Consider the following 16665-nt stretch of genomic DNA (forward strand, 5'->3'; position numbering starts at 1 on the left):
GAAGGCTGCATGTAGCCTATTATTCCTAGGGTCTTTGCACCCTGCTAAAAAGATAAATGAATGGGAAACACTATCTTTCCGGCTAAACTCCAAATTAATCATTGGATGTGTCTGAAATGGCACCCTATTCCCTATGCAGTGCACTACTTTTGACCAAAACCACATTGCGACCTGGTCAAAAGTTGTGCAATACATAGAGAATAGGGTGTTGTTTCGGACGCACACGTTCTCTTTTACCTTATTAATCAGTGGGTTATGGAAGATATCCAACATACTGCTGGACATAGGATGTTGATGATACACTGCCTGAAAGGCTACAGGATCGATACTGAGACTGTTTGGGCATCCATTGGCCCATGGAAGAAACCTGAACCTCTTTCTTCAGCATCAGAATACTTTCTTGTCCTTCAAGGGTTTTCTGTGAAGCTGCATAGTTGCATCTATATTCTTCACTCAGCTCCAACCTCAATGAGCCTCTTCAATCAACAACATTGCATGCAGATACTTTTTGTAGGGTATAAAAGTATAATAACTTATGATACTTGATTTCTCAGACAAAATGTCCTTATTTTTAAAGATTGAGTAGGCCTAGCCTATTTTTGTATAATGACCATCGGCCAATTTGTGGTTAATTCGCAGTAGCACGTAGGTAATACACATTAGCTAACACAAACCACACTGACAAATATTCTGAGATGGAATGATGTTGAATAAAACAATTGTTGGTAAATATACAGATGTGTAATAGAATGTCTTACGTTGTACCTGACACATCTGGTTTCTGTGCGCAAAGGCATGGCTATGGTAAGGTCACGTGGTAAAATAATGCACAAAATACATTATTGATGCTCTGACCAGCACATGAGCTGAAAGACTTACCTGTGCTGTATGCACCTGTCTTCTTGTAGGTAGGCCTATGATGATATTGGTAATGCCTTACTCACGAAGAACTTATATATTTAATACCCGAAAATTGTTTAAAATAATTTCAATAATTGACCTGTGCACCAAGGCACGTGAGTATGTAACCTATGTTGCTCTCTAGTGGAAGGCTTTATCAGACATTCATTTACAGGAGGCTATATGGAGACTATACCTGTCAACAACAACAAAAAAGACTAGACCACGTTTATTAGGTCTCCTTTCATTAGGCAAGACACAAGTTCAAGTTACATAAATGCCAATTATAACATCAATAACAAATTTACAGCCTGTCAAATGGGTGAATAAAGGCGATAAATAATGTCACAATTGGTATGCCTACACTACAGTAGTCTATAACCGTATTACGTCAATTCCCGTATGATAAAGTTGTATCTGCACTGAATGACCTAAACTTTCATTTGTTACGCAATTGGCAATAGTGATTTGGCATAGACTATTTGGGAAAATTGAGTCACAAGCCTGTAATTATTTACTTATGGGCGGTAATCTAATCAGACAATAAAAGTGTAAATGGTCTGCATGTGCAGAGATGCCACGGGGCCGCTGGAAGGGAAAAGGCGGTGAAAAGTCCCAGGTTTGTTGTTTTGTGAAAGAAAAAAACAGAACATGAATGTTGGAGTGGTGGGCGTGCCCTTAGCCCATAAGAGAAGCACAGCTGTCATATGAGAAGCTGCACTGGAGCGAGAATAGACTTCCTATCAGTTGTACATCTCTCTGTTCCGCGCTGTGTGCTGTTCTCTCGCAAGTGCGCCCGGATTGCCCCGCAACATAGGCTAGTGCATGAGTAAATCTCAGCAGGTTGCTTGCTGAGGATAATTATTAAACAGTGACTCCAATACATGGACTGACTCATTTATTTTGGAGACTTCGGAAACACAAGAGAATTGGAGCCGGACGAGACGTATGAGGATAAAATACAGACGTATATTTTTATGCATGGGCATTATGTATACTTTATCCGCGAAATAAATGATGTTCTTATTTTTTTGTGCTTTTCTCGTCAGTCCGTTGACCTATTGGAAAAATACATACATTTCGAAGAAGTGACGGGGTTTCAGAATGTGTACTCTGTTCTTAACAGTTCTACTCGGAGCGGTGAGTGTCAATATACTTCTATAACATGCATCTTGTGTTTTTGCATGGTCAATTTTTTATTAAGTTGTTTGAACTACCTCGTGCATATTCACGCCGCTGTCTGTGCGACAACACTGTCACTTGCGCATCCAGGTAGGACGGTGTAGCCTAGGCTAGAGTGCCAGGCTACGAGTCGTGATTTCTACAGGCTTCTTTGGTGAAGTAATTTCATCATGTAGTACATGTTAAAGTTTCTGTTCATTCATATACTCGTGTAGTGCATGTTAAAGTGTATCTCATCTCATATCTCATAGACTCTTTCATCCAATACTCTTGAAATAACCTCATTCACTCTGTCAAACCCACCCCATCGTCCTATTGTTAGCCTATTGGAGACAACACTCTTTGCAGTTCCACCACGCACGTAAAGTAACCATTTAACATGATATCAACGTAATTATGAAGTGTATTCGGATCAGGGTCTATCAATTGACCATATTGAGCAGGGACTATCAATTGACCATACGTAAAATGTATGCACGCATGACTTTCGTTTTGGATTAAAGCGTCTGCTAAATGGCATATATTATAGCCTATACACAGTTTCATCCTGCATATTTATTTTCCCGTTCCATTTATGCACAAAGTATAGCTGCGAACCTTGGAAACGACATCCTTCTCGATTACATTATAGACAGCATGACAATAACAATGTCGCAGTAGATCATATGGAAGAGGTCAACATAAGGCTACCAAGAACATCAGACCTATAGGCCTATAATACTCTCCAGCCTGGTCTCATAGACTAGACATAACATAGTAAATGTACATCCAGGACACTCAAATAAGTATGTTAGGTTACATTTGGTATGGTTAAATACGACAGATGGTTACTTAATGGTGGGGTGGACGGATGGGCATATAACGCAAAACGTCTAGCAACCCGAAGGTTGTGAGTTTGAATCTCTTCATGGACAACTTTAGCATTTTATCTAATTAGCAACTTTTCAACTACTTACAACTTTTTTTTTTGACTTTGCAACTAAACTCAGCAATAAAAGAAACGTCCTCCCACTGTCAACTGCATTTATTTTCAGCAAACTTAACATGTGAAAATATTTGTATGAATATAACAAGATTCAACAACTGAGACATAAACTGAACAAGTTCCACAGCCATGTGACTAACAGAAATGGAATAATGTGTCCCTGAACAAAGGGGGGGGGTGGTCAAAATCAAAAGTAACAGTCAGTATCTGGTGTGGCCACTAGCCCTCACCCTCCGATCCAACAGGTCCCAGACGTGTTCAATGGGATTGAGATCCGGGCTCTTCGCTGGTCATGGCAGAACACTGACATTCCTGTCTTGCAGGAAATCACACACAGAACGAGCAGTATGGCTGGTGGCATTGTCATGCTGGAGGGTCATGTCAGGATGAGCCTGCAGGAAGGGTACCAAATGAGGGAGGAGGATGTCTTCCCTTTAACGCACAGCGTTGAGATTGCCTGCAATGACAACAAGCTCAGACCGATGATGCTGTGACACACCTCCACCTCCAAATCGATCCCGCTCCAGAGTACAGGCCTCGGTGTAACGCTCATTCCTTCGACGATAAACGCGAATCCGACCATCACCCCTGGTGAGACAAAACCGCGACTCGTCAGTGAAGAGCACTTTTTGCCAGTCCTGTCTGGGCCAGGCGACGTTGTTGCCGGTGATGTCTGGTGAGGAAAGGGGGGATGAGTGTAACGGATGTGAAATGGCTAGCTAGTTAGCGGGTACGCGCTACTAGCGTTTCAATCAGTTACGTCACTTGCTCTGAAACCTAGAAATAGTGTTGCCCCTTGCTCTGCAAGGGCCGCGGCTTTTGTGGAGCGATGGGTAACGACGCTTCGTGGGTGACCGTTGTTGATGTGTGCAGAGGGTCCCTGGTTCGCGCCCGAGGTCGGGGCGAGGGGACGTACTAAAGTTATACTGTTACATGTGCAGGTGTTGTTATACGTGGTCTGCCACTGCGAGGACGTTCAGCTTTCTTTTGGTGTTTTTCAGAGTCAGTAGAAAGGCCTATTTAGTGTCCTAAGTTTTCATAACTGTGACCTTAATTGCCTACCGTCTGTAAGCTGTTAGTGTCTAAACAACCGTTCCATAGGTGCATGTTCATTAATTGTTTAGGGTTCATTGAACAAGCATGGGAATTTTTTTTAAACACTTTACAATGAAGATCTGTGAAATTATTTGGATTTTTACGAATTATCTTTGAAAGACAGGGTCCTGAAAAAGTATGTTTCTTTTTTTGCTGAGTTTACTTAGCATGTTAGCTAAGCCTTCCCCTATTCTTAACCCTAACCTTAACCGTTTTAACTAACCTTTCCCCTAACCCTAACTTAACCTTTTTAGCAAACCCTTCCCCTAACCCTAACCTTAACCCTTTAACTAACTCCTACACTTAAACCTAACCCCAAGCCTAGCTAATATTAGCCAGCTAGCTAATGTTAGCCACCTAGCCAATTTATTGGCACCTAGCCAATCTAGCTGGAATTTGTAACATATCATACGTTTAGCAAATTCGTAACATATTTTACAGTTGAAAAGTCATAACATATTGTACGTTTTTCAAATTCGTAACATTTAATACTAATTGTAATTTGTAACATATCATACGAAATGGGTGATGGACATCCACAAATTGATACATACCATACGAAATGTAACATATCATACTGAATGGAGTGTCTCGGATATTACTAAATGCTCTGACACCAGGTTTTACTCTCTACCTTTTTGGCTACAGTTATTTTGTGAATGAGTGTTATTTGACCAAACCAAACCTGGAACAGCCACTCCATCACTAATTTCTGTCCAGTGTCAACTGCTGCACATATCATATGAAATAGGTGATGGACATGCACAAATTAATACAGACCATACGAAATGTAACATATCGTTGTGAAGCGGACACGACAAAACCTATTCCCCCTCAGGAGATTGAAAAGATTTGGCATGGGTCCTCAGATCCTCAAAAGGTTCTATAGCTGCACCATCGAGAGAATCCTGACTGGTTGCATCACTGCCTGGTATGGCAACTGCTTGGCCTCCGACCGCAAGGCACTACAAAGGGTAGTGCGAACGGCCCAGTACATCACTAGGGCCAAGCTTCCTGCCATCCAGGACCTCTATACCAGGCGGTGTCAGAGGAAGGCCCTAAAAATTGTCAGACTCCAACCACCCTAGTCATAGACTGTTCTCTCTACTACCGCATGGCAAGCAGTACCGGAGCACCAAGTCTAGGTCCAAGAGTCTTCTAAACAGCTTCTACCCCCAAGCCATAAGACTCCTGAACATCTAGTCAAATGGCTACCCATACTATTTGCATTGCCCCCCCCCCCCCTCTCCACACCACTGTCACTCTCTGTTTTCATCTTTTCACAGTCACTTTAATAACTCTACCTACATGTACATACTACCTCAACTAACCGGTGCATTGACTCTGTACCGGCACCCCCTGTATATATTGTTATTTTTTACTGCTGCTCTTTAATTACTTGTTACTTTTATCTCTTATTCTTATCCATATGTTTTTGAAACTACACTGTTGGTTAGGGGCTCGTAAGTAAGCATTTCACTGTAAGATCTACACCTGTTGTATTCAGCGCATGTGACTAATACAATTTGATTTGATTTGATTTTGATTTGATATCATACTAAATGGAGTGTCTCAGGTAATACTAAATGCTCTGAGACCAGGTTTTACTCTCTACTCTTTCGGCTACAGTTATTTTGTGAATAAATGTTATTTGACCAAACTAAACCTGGAACAGGCACTCCATCACTAATTTCTGTCCATTGTCAACTGGTACACACAGTTTGTGCATTTGTGTGTGCATGCAGGCCAGTGCATGTGTATCCTCCACCAACCTGGACTCAGGGGTAAACGTAACATAGTAATATGTAAAGCTGTCTCCCTTCATTTAGTATGATACGTTATGTTTCGTATTGTTTGAATTCATTCGTGGATGTCCATCATCCAATTCGTATGATATGTTATGAATTACACTGAACAAAAATATTATAGCAACATGTTAAGTGTTGGTCCCATGTTTCATGAACTGAAATAAAAAATCCCAGACATTTCCATACACCCAAAATATTTCTATCAAATTTGGTGCACAAATTTGTTCACGTTTCTGTTAGTGAGCATTTCTCCTTTGCCAAGATATTCCATCCACCTGACAGGTATGGCATATCAAGAAGCTGATTGAACAGCATGATCATTACGTATGTGCACCTTGTGCTGGGGACAATAAAAGGCCACTTTAAAATGTGCAGTTTTCTGTCTGTAATATAGCCCTTTTGTGGGTAAAAAACAAATTCTGATTGGCTGGGCCTGGCTCCCAATAGGGTGAGCCTGGCTGCCAAGTGGGTTCGGCCTATGCCCTCCTAGGCCCACCCATAGCTGCACCCCTGCCCAGTCATGTGAAATCCATAGATTAGGGCCTAATTTATTTATTTCAATTGACTGATTTCCTTATATGAACTGTAACTCAGTAAAATGTTTGAAATTGTTGCATGTTGCGTTTAGATTTTTGTTCGGTATACAATTCGTATGATATGTTACGAATTGCAATTCGTACAATATGTTACGAATTTGCGATACGTGTTATATGTTACAAATAATTCAAATTTGTTGTGGCTAACGTTAGCTAGCTGGCTAACGTGAGCTAGGTTAGGGGTTAAGGTTGGGTTTAGGAGTTAGGGGTTAAGGTTAGGGTTAGGGTTAGGGAAGTGTTAGCTAACATGCCAAGTAGTTGCAAAGTAGCTTAAATGTAGTAAGTAGTTGCAAAGTTGCTAAATAGCTAAAATGCTAAAGTTGTCCGTGATGAGATTCAAACACACAACCGTTGGATTGTTTGCCTTATACGACCGCCCGACCAACCACCCTCCTTTAGTTTTTGCCTTAATAACCATACCAAAATTAACATCATACTCATTTGAGTGTCCTGGATGTTACGTTTAGTGTATGAGACCAGGCTGCCTCCACTGCTGCCTCGGAGCATGCAATACTGATATGAGTTTAAGTCCCCTTCACTCCTCTTTCCCTCTCTCTTTTGTTACCTTTCTCATTTAGAGAGGATGATTCAGCATCGGTTATCCCAAATGGCACCCTATTCCTTACATAGTGCATTACTTCTGATCAGAACCCCATAGGTCTCTGGCCAAATGTAGTGCACCATATAGGGAATAGAGTGCCATTTGGAACACAGCCCATACATTTGTCATATTACCGACACTGACATGCCCAAACCACTCCCAAAACAAAGAACTGATTACCTGACAGTTTAAAGCACTTGTCTTTGTTGTTGTTATTTGATAAAGGCTCAGAGAGTAGCTACCTTTAAATTAAAGCCAGCTTTACCGGAATAGCTACTGTTGTCCTAGTAGTAGATGTAGTCAATGTCTAATGGCTTAACAGGTGTTGACAGGCTGAGGTTGAAAGGTTAAGTGCATCCAAGTGAAAATGTACTCAAATAGTAGCTTGGTGGAACGTTCAGTTTTGTTCCCTAAAAAATAATTTGATGTGTGTGTGTGTGTTTGTGTGTGGTTGGCAGATTTGTGTGGGCATCAGTGTACATGTGTGTGCATACTGTATGTGTGTGTTCGTTTGTGCGTGTGTGTAACGCCCGTCGGAAGAAGTGGACCAAGGTGTAGCGTAGTACCTGTTCATGATACTTTATTTACTCAGAACACCCAAACAAAACAACAAAAGAATAACGAACGTCATGTTCTGAAGGCTTCTCAGAGCTAACAAAAAACAACATCCCACAAAACTAAGGTGGCAAAACAGGCTGCCTAAGTATGATTCCCAATCAGAGACAATGATAGACAGCTGTCCCTGATTGAGAACCATACCCGGCCAAAACATAGAAATAAAGAACATAGAGTTTCCCACCCGAGTCACACCCTGACCAACCAAACAGAGAATAAAAATATCTCTACGGTCAGGGCGTGACAGTACCCCCCCCCCCCAAAGGTGCGGACTCCGGCCGCAAACCTGACACTATAGGGGAGGGTCCGGGTGGGCATCTATCCTGGTGGCGGCTCCGGGGGGGGGGGGGGGGGGGGGACGCAGACCCCGCTCCACCTCTGGCTCCCCCCACTTTGGTGGCACCTCTGGTGCGGGGACCCTCGTCACCGACCCCGGACTGGGGACCCTCGTTGCAGGCCCCGGATTGGGGACCGTCGCTGGAGGCTCCGGACTGGGGACCGTCGCTGGAGGCTCCGGACTGGGGACCGTCGCTGGAGGCTCCGGACTGGGGACCGTCGCTGGAGGCTCCGGACTGGGGACCGTCGCTGGAGGCTCCGACCTGACCCGTGAAGCAGGCACAGGATGAACCGGGCTGTGGGGGAGCACTGGAGAATTGGTGCTTCTCCTTGTCACCACTCTTCCAGGCTGAATGCCCACTTTAGCCCGGCACCTCCAGAGCGCAGGCACAGGTCGAACCGGGCTGTGGGGGAGCACTGGATATCTGGTGCTTAACACTTGCACCGCTCCTCTTGGCTGAATGCCCACTTTAGCCCGGCACGTGCGGAGCGCAGGCACAGGATGCACTGAACTGTCACAGCGCACCGGAGACACAGTGCGCAGGGCCGGCGCAGGATACCCTGGGCCGAAACGGCGCACCGGAGACCAAGAGCGCTGAGCTGGCACAATCTGCCCTGGCTGGATGCCCACTCTAGCGTGACACTTGCGGAGAGCTGGCTCCGAGAGCACCGGGCTGTGCACACGCACTGGAGACACCGTGCGCTTTACCGCATAACACGGTGCCTGACCAGTACCACGCTCCTTGCCGTGAGCACGGGGAGTTAGCTCCACCAACCTTCCCGTGTGCCACCCCCAACTTTTGGGGGGAGTGGCTTCTCGGGCTTCCATCGATGACTTGCCTCCTCATATCATCGCCGCTCCTCCTTCGCTGCCTTTATCTCCTCCTGTGGACGGCGATATTCCCCAGCCTGCCTCCAGGGTCCTTTCCGTCCAGGATCTCCTCCCATGTCCATGAGTCCCTTTCTCCACTCTGCTTGGTCCTTTGGTGGTGGGATGTTCTGTAACGCCCGTCGGAAGAAGTGAACCAAGGAGCAGCGTAGTACGTGTTCATGATACTTTATTTACTCAGAACACCCAAACAAAACAACAAAAGAATAACGAACGTCACGTTCTGAAGGCTTCTCAGAGCTAACAAAAAACAACATCCCACAAAACTAAGGTGGCAAAACAGGCTGCCTAAGTATGATTCCCAATCAGAGACAATGATAGACAGCTGTCCCTGATTGAGAACCATACCCGGCCAAAACATAGAAATAAAGAACATAGAGTTTCCCACCCGAGTCACACCCTGACCAACCAAACATAGAAAATAAAAAGATCTCTACGGTCAGGGCGTGACAGTGTGTGTGTGAGAGAGAGGGATAGAGAACAGCCTCAAGTTCTACACTTTCCCGTTCTACACTTTCCCGTTCCACGCCTTGTGATCAACCTGTGCTCTTGACTCTCCAGGGATAACTGACTTGATAAAAAAAAACACAACAATAAACGATAAACTAAGGGGATTATATGCCAAGTCAAGCAATGACTCACTTGTGTCAAGAACCAGGTATCCTTTGGCATTTTCTAATTGCTAATAGCTCATTTTCCACCAATCCAACTGAGTGCACAATTACTTTGTGTGACTTTCTGTACTTTTTGGCCATTGAAACATGTTGTACTACACCCATTCCTGAGGCTATAAGAAATATTGAATCAGAAGAAGCAAGGGCTGCTTCCCAAATGACACCCTATACCCTATAGTGGTCCAAAGTAGCACGTGCCATTTGAGACACAGCCAAGTAGATTGAGCAGGTTAACATTTTTCATCTTAAATCTTGTTCTGGAGGCAGTTTTACAGAGTGGTCACTAGCTGGCACAGCCACAAAATCTGATTTTAAACCTAACCCGAACCTTAACCACACTGCTAACAATAATGCCTTACCGTAACCTTAAATTTAGACCATAAAGCACATTTTTGATTTCATAAATGTTTACAATATAGCCAATTTTGGCTTTGCAGCTGGCCTATCTAAGGGGAAATTGCTCAGTGACAATAAACGTGAGCTGTGAACATTTTTGGCAAGTCCAATTATGTTTTTTATACATACCGGTAATATGACTACCTTCAACTACAGGTTAACAAGTAAACTAAAACATTTGCATTACAAAACTGGCTCAAATAGCATATCACGCAAAAATAAAACCAATTATCAATGTAAGTAATATATTTTTCAACACCTCGCTATAGAATGTTGAGCAAAACTCAAGAAACTCTCAATTGTTCCAAAGTAATCTGTCCGTCAACTCAAGTGTTACCACATCACAGTGGACTTGAGCTCTGAGGGTTTAAATGGGACTAGCAGGGACTTAGAGGTGGATGTGGCACGGAATGGAATGGTCAAGGGAGTGAAGGAGAGGGGTAGGAGGAGAGGAGGAGGAGAAAGGGAGAGGGGAAGAGGGGAAGAGGGTGAAACGGACAACCTTTTCCCTGAAGGGAGAATGCATTGGGTATGTAAATTGGTGTGGTAACACACACACACACACACACAATGTCACTAACAAGAGAGCTGCTCTAAAAAGACAGCAAATGTCCCCTCAGTGGTGGTGGTGGTGGTGGTGTGTGTGTGTGTGTGTGTGTGTGTGTGTGTGTGTGTGTGTGTGTGTGTGTGTGTGTGTGTGTGTGTGTGTGTGTGTGTGTGTGTGTGTGTGTGTGTGTGTGTGTGTGTGTGTGTGTGTGTCCACACACAAACTGGTTCAAATAGCATGTCATGAAAAAAATTAAACCAGTTATCAATGTAAGTAACTCAAAATGCCCGAGGGGACATTTGCTGTCTTTTTAGAGCAGCTCTCTTGTCAGTGACATTCCACACCTGAGTACGTTGTATTTCCGTTGACAACATCACTCTGCGTACCATGCATACCCCAGTATGGTTTAGGGTGAAGTTGCCCCTATACGCTGATCCTGCATCAGTTTGACATTGTCCCACTAATGCTGAAAGTTCGTATTGGGGGAGGAGAAAGGGAAACTTACTCCATACTCCTGTTTTAACATTGCATAAAGTTGCTCACACATGAGTTTGCAATATTTTATATTATAAATATATTTTAAATAGCCTATAATATTTTCCATACAGGATCCCACTTCTGACACCAGTATACAGAATTCATAGAATCAGATCAAACAACCGGAGACAGTACTCTCCCTCCAATTGTGGTCAGTGGTTTGTAACCGATTTCTTTGAGGGAAAATCTAATTCCTCTCTTAAATGGAGCCTTGGCTTGGAAAGGTATGCACCATCCAACATAGGAAACACGCAAAGGAAAAAATGCTGTTGCTACATGCTACCTTGCTTTCAAACCAAGGTGCACGGACAGTGAAGCAAGCTAAAAAGATTACTTCAAAAAGTTAGCATTTTGGCTAATTCCTTGTATCAAAAGAGGAAGTAAGGAACCATAACATGCTACCTTCATAAGGGCTAAAGACAGAGCTCTCTTGTCAGCTCTCATCAGCATCACTGTCAAAACGCATTTGCTTCTCTTTTTGAAGAATTACTTTGGAGATTAAGGGTCGTATGGAGTGTGTATCATTTAAGGGACCAATTTTAGGAACATTGGGTTTAGGTGTAAGTGTAAGAAGTGCCCAGAGTATTCAACCTAACTAACACACACACACAAACAACCCCCCCACACAGACACATAGACACACACACCCATACACACATGCCTAACACATTCGCGCGCGCTCACACGCACGCACGCACGCACGCACACACACACACACACACACACACTCTCTTGCCCGGATTCAATCCGATGGCCCCTTTTCCGCTATGCACCTTTTAAAGAGAATGTTCCTGCATTCGCGGAGACCGCATACATGGTAAATGCTGCATATTATTTACAGTATTGGCTTAATCGAAAACAACTTGTCCAGCATGCTATTACGCAGATATACCACTGATCGGATAGAATCCGGCCTCAGTCACACACACACACACACACACACACACACACACACACACACACACACACACACACACACACACACACACACACACACACACACACACACACACACACACACACACACACACAAACCACCAGTGCATTCCCTTGCCTTTGTGTGTGTTCTATAAGTGTTATAAGTAGACATTCATGGCTCTAGAGTCTACAGTGAGCTCTCATGTGTTCTCCCTATCATTTGTGTGTGTGTGTGCGTGTCTTTGGCCTTTCCATGTGTCTGTTGTTGTTGTTGTTCGTACCCAGTTGTTTGATCAAACATCCTCATCTGTGTCTCTCTGTTGATTGACAGGTCGGAGCTCTAGCCAATAAGGAGGCCTGTAGCTCAGGTAAGTTCACCACCACTGGGGAGTGCTGCAAGCAGTGCCAGCCCGGGGAGGGAGTCATCAAGCCATGTGGAGCAACACAGACTGTCTGTGCCCCATGCCTCGACAGTGAGTACACACACACACACACACACACACACACACACACACACACACACACACACACACACACACACACACACACACACACACACACACACACACACACACACACACACACACGCACACGCACATGCCTTAATAGTGATTTACAGATTACACCCCCTTTAGCCATAAATGTCTGGACATTCATTACATTGTGATGTGGTCACCTAAGGGTTATGACCTCCTCATAGCAATACCCCACTGTACTTATTGTCCATAGTACAGTACAGTTCAGTTCAGTACACACAGTACTGCTGTATTGGACATGAAGTAAGTCTTGGCCGGTATTCATAAAGCGAAGCGAAGAAGTTAAGTAGTGCTGATCTAGGATCAGTTTTGCCTTTTAGATCATAATGAATACAATTATATGGACAGGGAGGGCCTGATCCTAGATCAGCACTCCTCTGAGACGTTTTATGAATATGGGCCCAGATGAACAGTGAGTTCTGTTATCAAGATTTCCCAACTTCCCAACAGTAATTATGCTGTACACTAGACCGAGTAAACACTTTTCTAGTCAAGACATACTTTTGAGTGAAAACATACTGTAATTATGAGTGCCAAAGCAAGTGCCCTGTCCACGCGCCCTTGTTTGCCCGTGCTACAGACGGCTATGTTGGTCCACTAATACAGGAATAGTAAAGTCCCAGTGCACTCCTCTTATGCACTACTTTTTTATTCATCAATATGTATTATTTATTTATTTTTATTCAGGGGTGCTGCAACACGCTCTGCACCCCTACTTCCCACAGCTATGACAGAAGAGTATGTACTATATTTTCTTTACCTGGATGCTGGATGCTAATTTCCTCAAAATAAAAAACAATAACAAATGTGTCCCCCCCCTAACAAATAAGCTCTTTGTTCATACTCATTCAGCATCGTTCACACCCTCTTTAAGCATAGCCCCACCCATCCTCTTTAAGGCTTGAGGCCATGTGCTAAATAAAGTGAGTAAGGAAGTGTAGTAAACAACCAAAGATTTCAAGTCTGAAAGTTGTGAAAGTAGTAGCCTTCCAAAAGAAACACCCAAGGTAAAAATACACTTTATCTAGTTCTTGGCCTATATTCTAATCTGACTTTGGTGCAGGTCATGTTGTTCTTCACATTAACGTCTCTGGTAAACACACACTATATTAAATCACAGTATATTTGTTACATGCACAGGATACAGAAGGTGTAAACGGTACAGTGAAATAGTTACTTGCATAGTAGCAAAATCAAAAATAGAAAGTGTCAATATAAAAGTGTTAGGTTCTGAACAAACAGAGTAAAAACTCAAACGGATATCTAGGAAAAGCTCAAACCAAGTTTATTCAACTCACTGGGTGCTTGAGCTGCAAACACAACATACAAGTAGCTCAAGCACATATTTATAACTTACAACTAGGCGGAGTCATCTCCTTGCATGTCTAAGATAACTAATCCTTCTCTGGTGTTAGGCAGAGACACAGTGGGTTCCTCTTACTGGTATTATCCTGGCCCTGCCTAAGTCCAGGACCCTCATGGGCGTGGAAATGTCTATGTGAGATAGCCCCTATGGCCCACCTCCCCGCAGTGTCTTCTATCTTCAACTGCTGATCTTATCTCGACTTCAGTTCCACATCTCTCATGGTCCTAGATCCTCAGAAACTGGCCTTCCTTATCAGGAACTGTACCTAGACTGTTGCCCTTTGCCCCCCTCCTTAGGATCATTAATATATATAAAAAAAAACATGTTTCAACAGAATATGAACTTTCTGCACTTCCTCTCAGTAACTTTCAATACCCAGAGTTCCTACACGCCATTTATTGACCCCAAACATATACAGTTGAAGTCGGAGGTTTACATACACCTTAGCCAAATACATTTAAACTCAGTTTTTCACAATTCCTGACATTTAATCCATGTAAAAATTCCCTGTCTTAGGTCAGTTAGGGTCACCACTTTATTTTAAGAATGTGAAATGTCAGAATAATAGTAGAGATAATGATTTATTTCAGCTTTAATTTTTTTCATCATATTCCTAGTGGGCCAGAAGTTTACATATACTCAATTAGTATTTGGTAGCATTGCCTTTAAATTGTTTAACTTGGGTCAAACGTTTTGGGTAGCCTTCCACAAGCTTCCCACAATAAGTTGGGTGAATTTTGGCCCATTCCTCCTGACTGAGCTGGTGTAACTGAGTCAGGTTTGTAGGCCTCCTAAGTTCTCGCTTTTTCAGTTCTGCCCTCAAATTTTTTATGGGATTGAGGTCAGTGCTTTGTGATGGCCACTCCAATACCTTGACTTTGCTGTCCTTAAGCCATTTTGCCACAACTTTGGAAGTATGCTTGGGGTCATTGTCCATTTGGAAGACTCATTTGCGACCAAGCTTTGACTTCCTGACTGATGTATTGAGATGTTGCTTCAATATATCCACATAATTTCCTCCCTCATGATGCCATCTATTTTGTGAAGTGCAACAGTCCCTCCTACAGCAAAGCACCCCCACAACATGATGCTGCCACCCCCGTGCTTCACGGTTGGGATGGTGTTCTTCAGCTTGCAAGCCTCCCCCTTTTTCCTCCAAACATGACGATGGTCATTATGGCCAAAGAGTTACATTTTTGTATCATCAGACCAGAGGACATTTCCCCAAAAAGTATAATCTTTGTCCCCATGTGCAGTTGCAAACCGTAGTCTGGCTTTTTTTATGGTGGTTATGGAGCAGTGGCTTCTTCCTTGCTGAACGGCCTTTCAGGTTATGTCGATATAGGACTCGTTTTACTGTGGATATAGATCCTTTTGTACCTGTTTCCTCCAGCATCTTCACAAGGTCCTTTGCTGTTGTTCTGGGATTGATTTGCACTTTTCACACCAGAGTACGTTCATCTCTAGGAGACAGAACGCGTCTCCTTCCTGAGCGGTATGACAGCTGCGTGGTCCCATGGTGTTTATACTTGCATACTATTGTTTGTACAGATGAACGTGGTACCTTCAGGTATTTGGAAATTGCTGGATGAACCAGACTTGTGGAGGTCTACAATGTTTGTTCTGAGGTCCTGGCTGATTTCTTTTGATTTTCCCATGATGTCAAGCAAAGAGGCACTGAGTTTGTAGGTAGTCCTTGAAATACATCCACAGGTACACCTCCAATTGACTCAAATGATGTCAATTAGCCTATCAGAAGCTTCTAAAGCCATGACATAATTTTTGGAATTTTCCAAGCGATTTAAAGGCACAGTCAAATTAGTGTATGTAAACTTCTGACCCACTGGAATTATGATACAGTGAATGATAAGTGAAATAATCTGTCTGTAAACAATTGTTGGAAAAAAACAACTGTGTCATGCACAAAGTAGATGTCCTAACCAACTTGCCAAAACTATAGTTTGTTAACAAGAAATTTGTGGAGCGTTTGAAAAATTAGTTTTAATGACTCCAACCTAAGTGGATGTAAACTTCCGACTTCAACTGTACATTCCTTATACAGTGGGGAGAACAAGTATTTGATACACTGCCGATTTTGCAGGTTTTCCTACTTACAAAGCACGTAGAGGTCTGTCATTTTTATCATAGGTACACTTCTACTGTGAGAGTCGGAATCTAAAACAAAAATCCAGAAAATCACATTGTATGATTTTTAAGTAATTAATTTGCATTTTATTGCATGACATAAGTATTTGATACATCAGAAAAGCAGAACTTAATATTTGGTACAGAAACCTTTGTTTGCAATTACAGAGATCATACGTTTCCTGTAGTTCTTGACCAGGTTTGCACACACTGCAGCAGGGATTTTGTCCCACTCCTCCATACAGACCTTCTCCAGATCTTTCAGGTTTCGGGGCTGTCGCTGGGCAATACGGACTTTCAGCTCCCTCCAAAGATTTTCTATTGGGTTCAGGTCTGGAGACTGGCTAGGCCACTCCAGGACCTTGAGATGCTTCTTACGGAGGCACTCCTTAGTTGCCCTGGCTGTCTGTTTCGAATCGTTGTCATGCTGGAAGACCCAGCCACGACCCATCTTCAATGCTCTTACTGAGGGAAGGAGGTTGTTGGCCAAGATCTCGCGATACATGGCCCCATCCATCCTCCCCTCAATACGGTAGAGT

At 43.3% G+C, this 16665-nt stretch overlaps 1 protein-coding gene across 2 annotated transcripts in view; it reads left to right on the plus strand.

The window, feature by feature from the left end:
* The first annotated feature begins 1632 nt into the window (after positions 1-1632).
* The window catches only part of ngfrb (nerve growth factor receptor b), a 77961-nt gene continuing 62928 nt past the window's right edge, over positions 1633-16665 (plus strand). The window contains exons 1-3 of one of the 2 annotated variants that reach the window (XM_071392483.1): positions 1633-1846; positions 1950-2040; positions 12411-12552. In XM_071392483.1, the coding sequence (XP_071248584.1) occupies positions 2005-2040; positions 12411-12552 (178 nt within the window). In that variant the 5' untranslated portion in view covers positions 1633-1846; positions 1950-2004. Of the gene's footprint in view, positions 2041-12410; positions 12553-16665 lie in introns of both variants that reach the window. The other variant, XM_071392482.1, reaches the window with a different exon arrangement.

This window comes from Salvelinus alpinus, chromosome 3 (genome assembly GCF_045679555.1).
Source record: "Salvelinus alpinus chromosome 3, SLU_Salpinus.1, whole genome shotgun sequence".
NCBI lineage: Eukaryota > Metazoa > Chordata > Actinopteri > Salmoniformes > Salmonidae > Salvelinus > Salvelinus alpinus.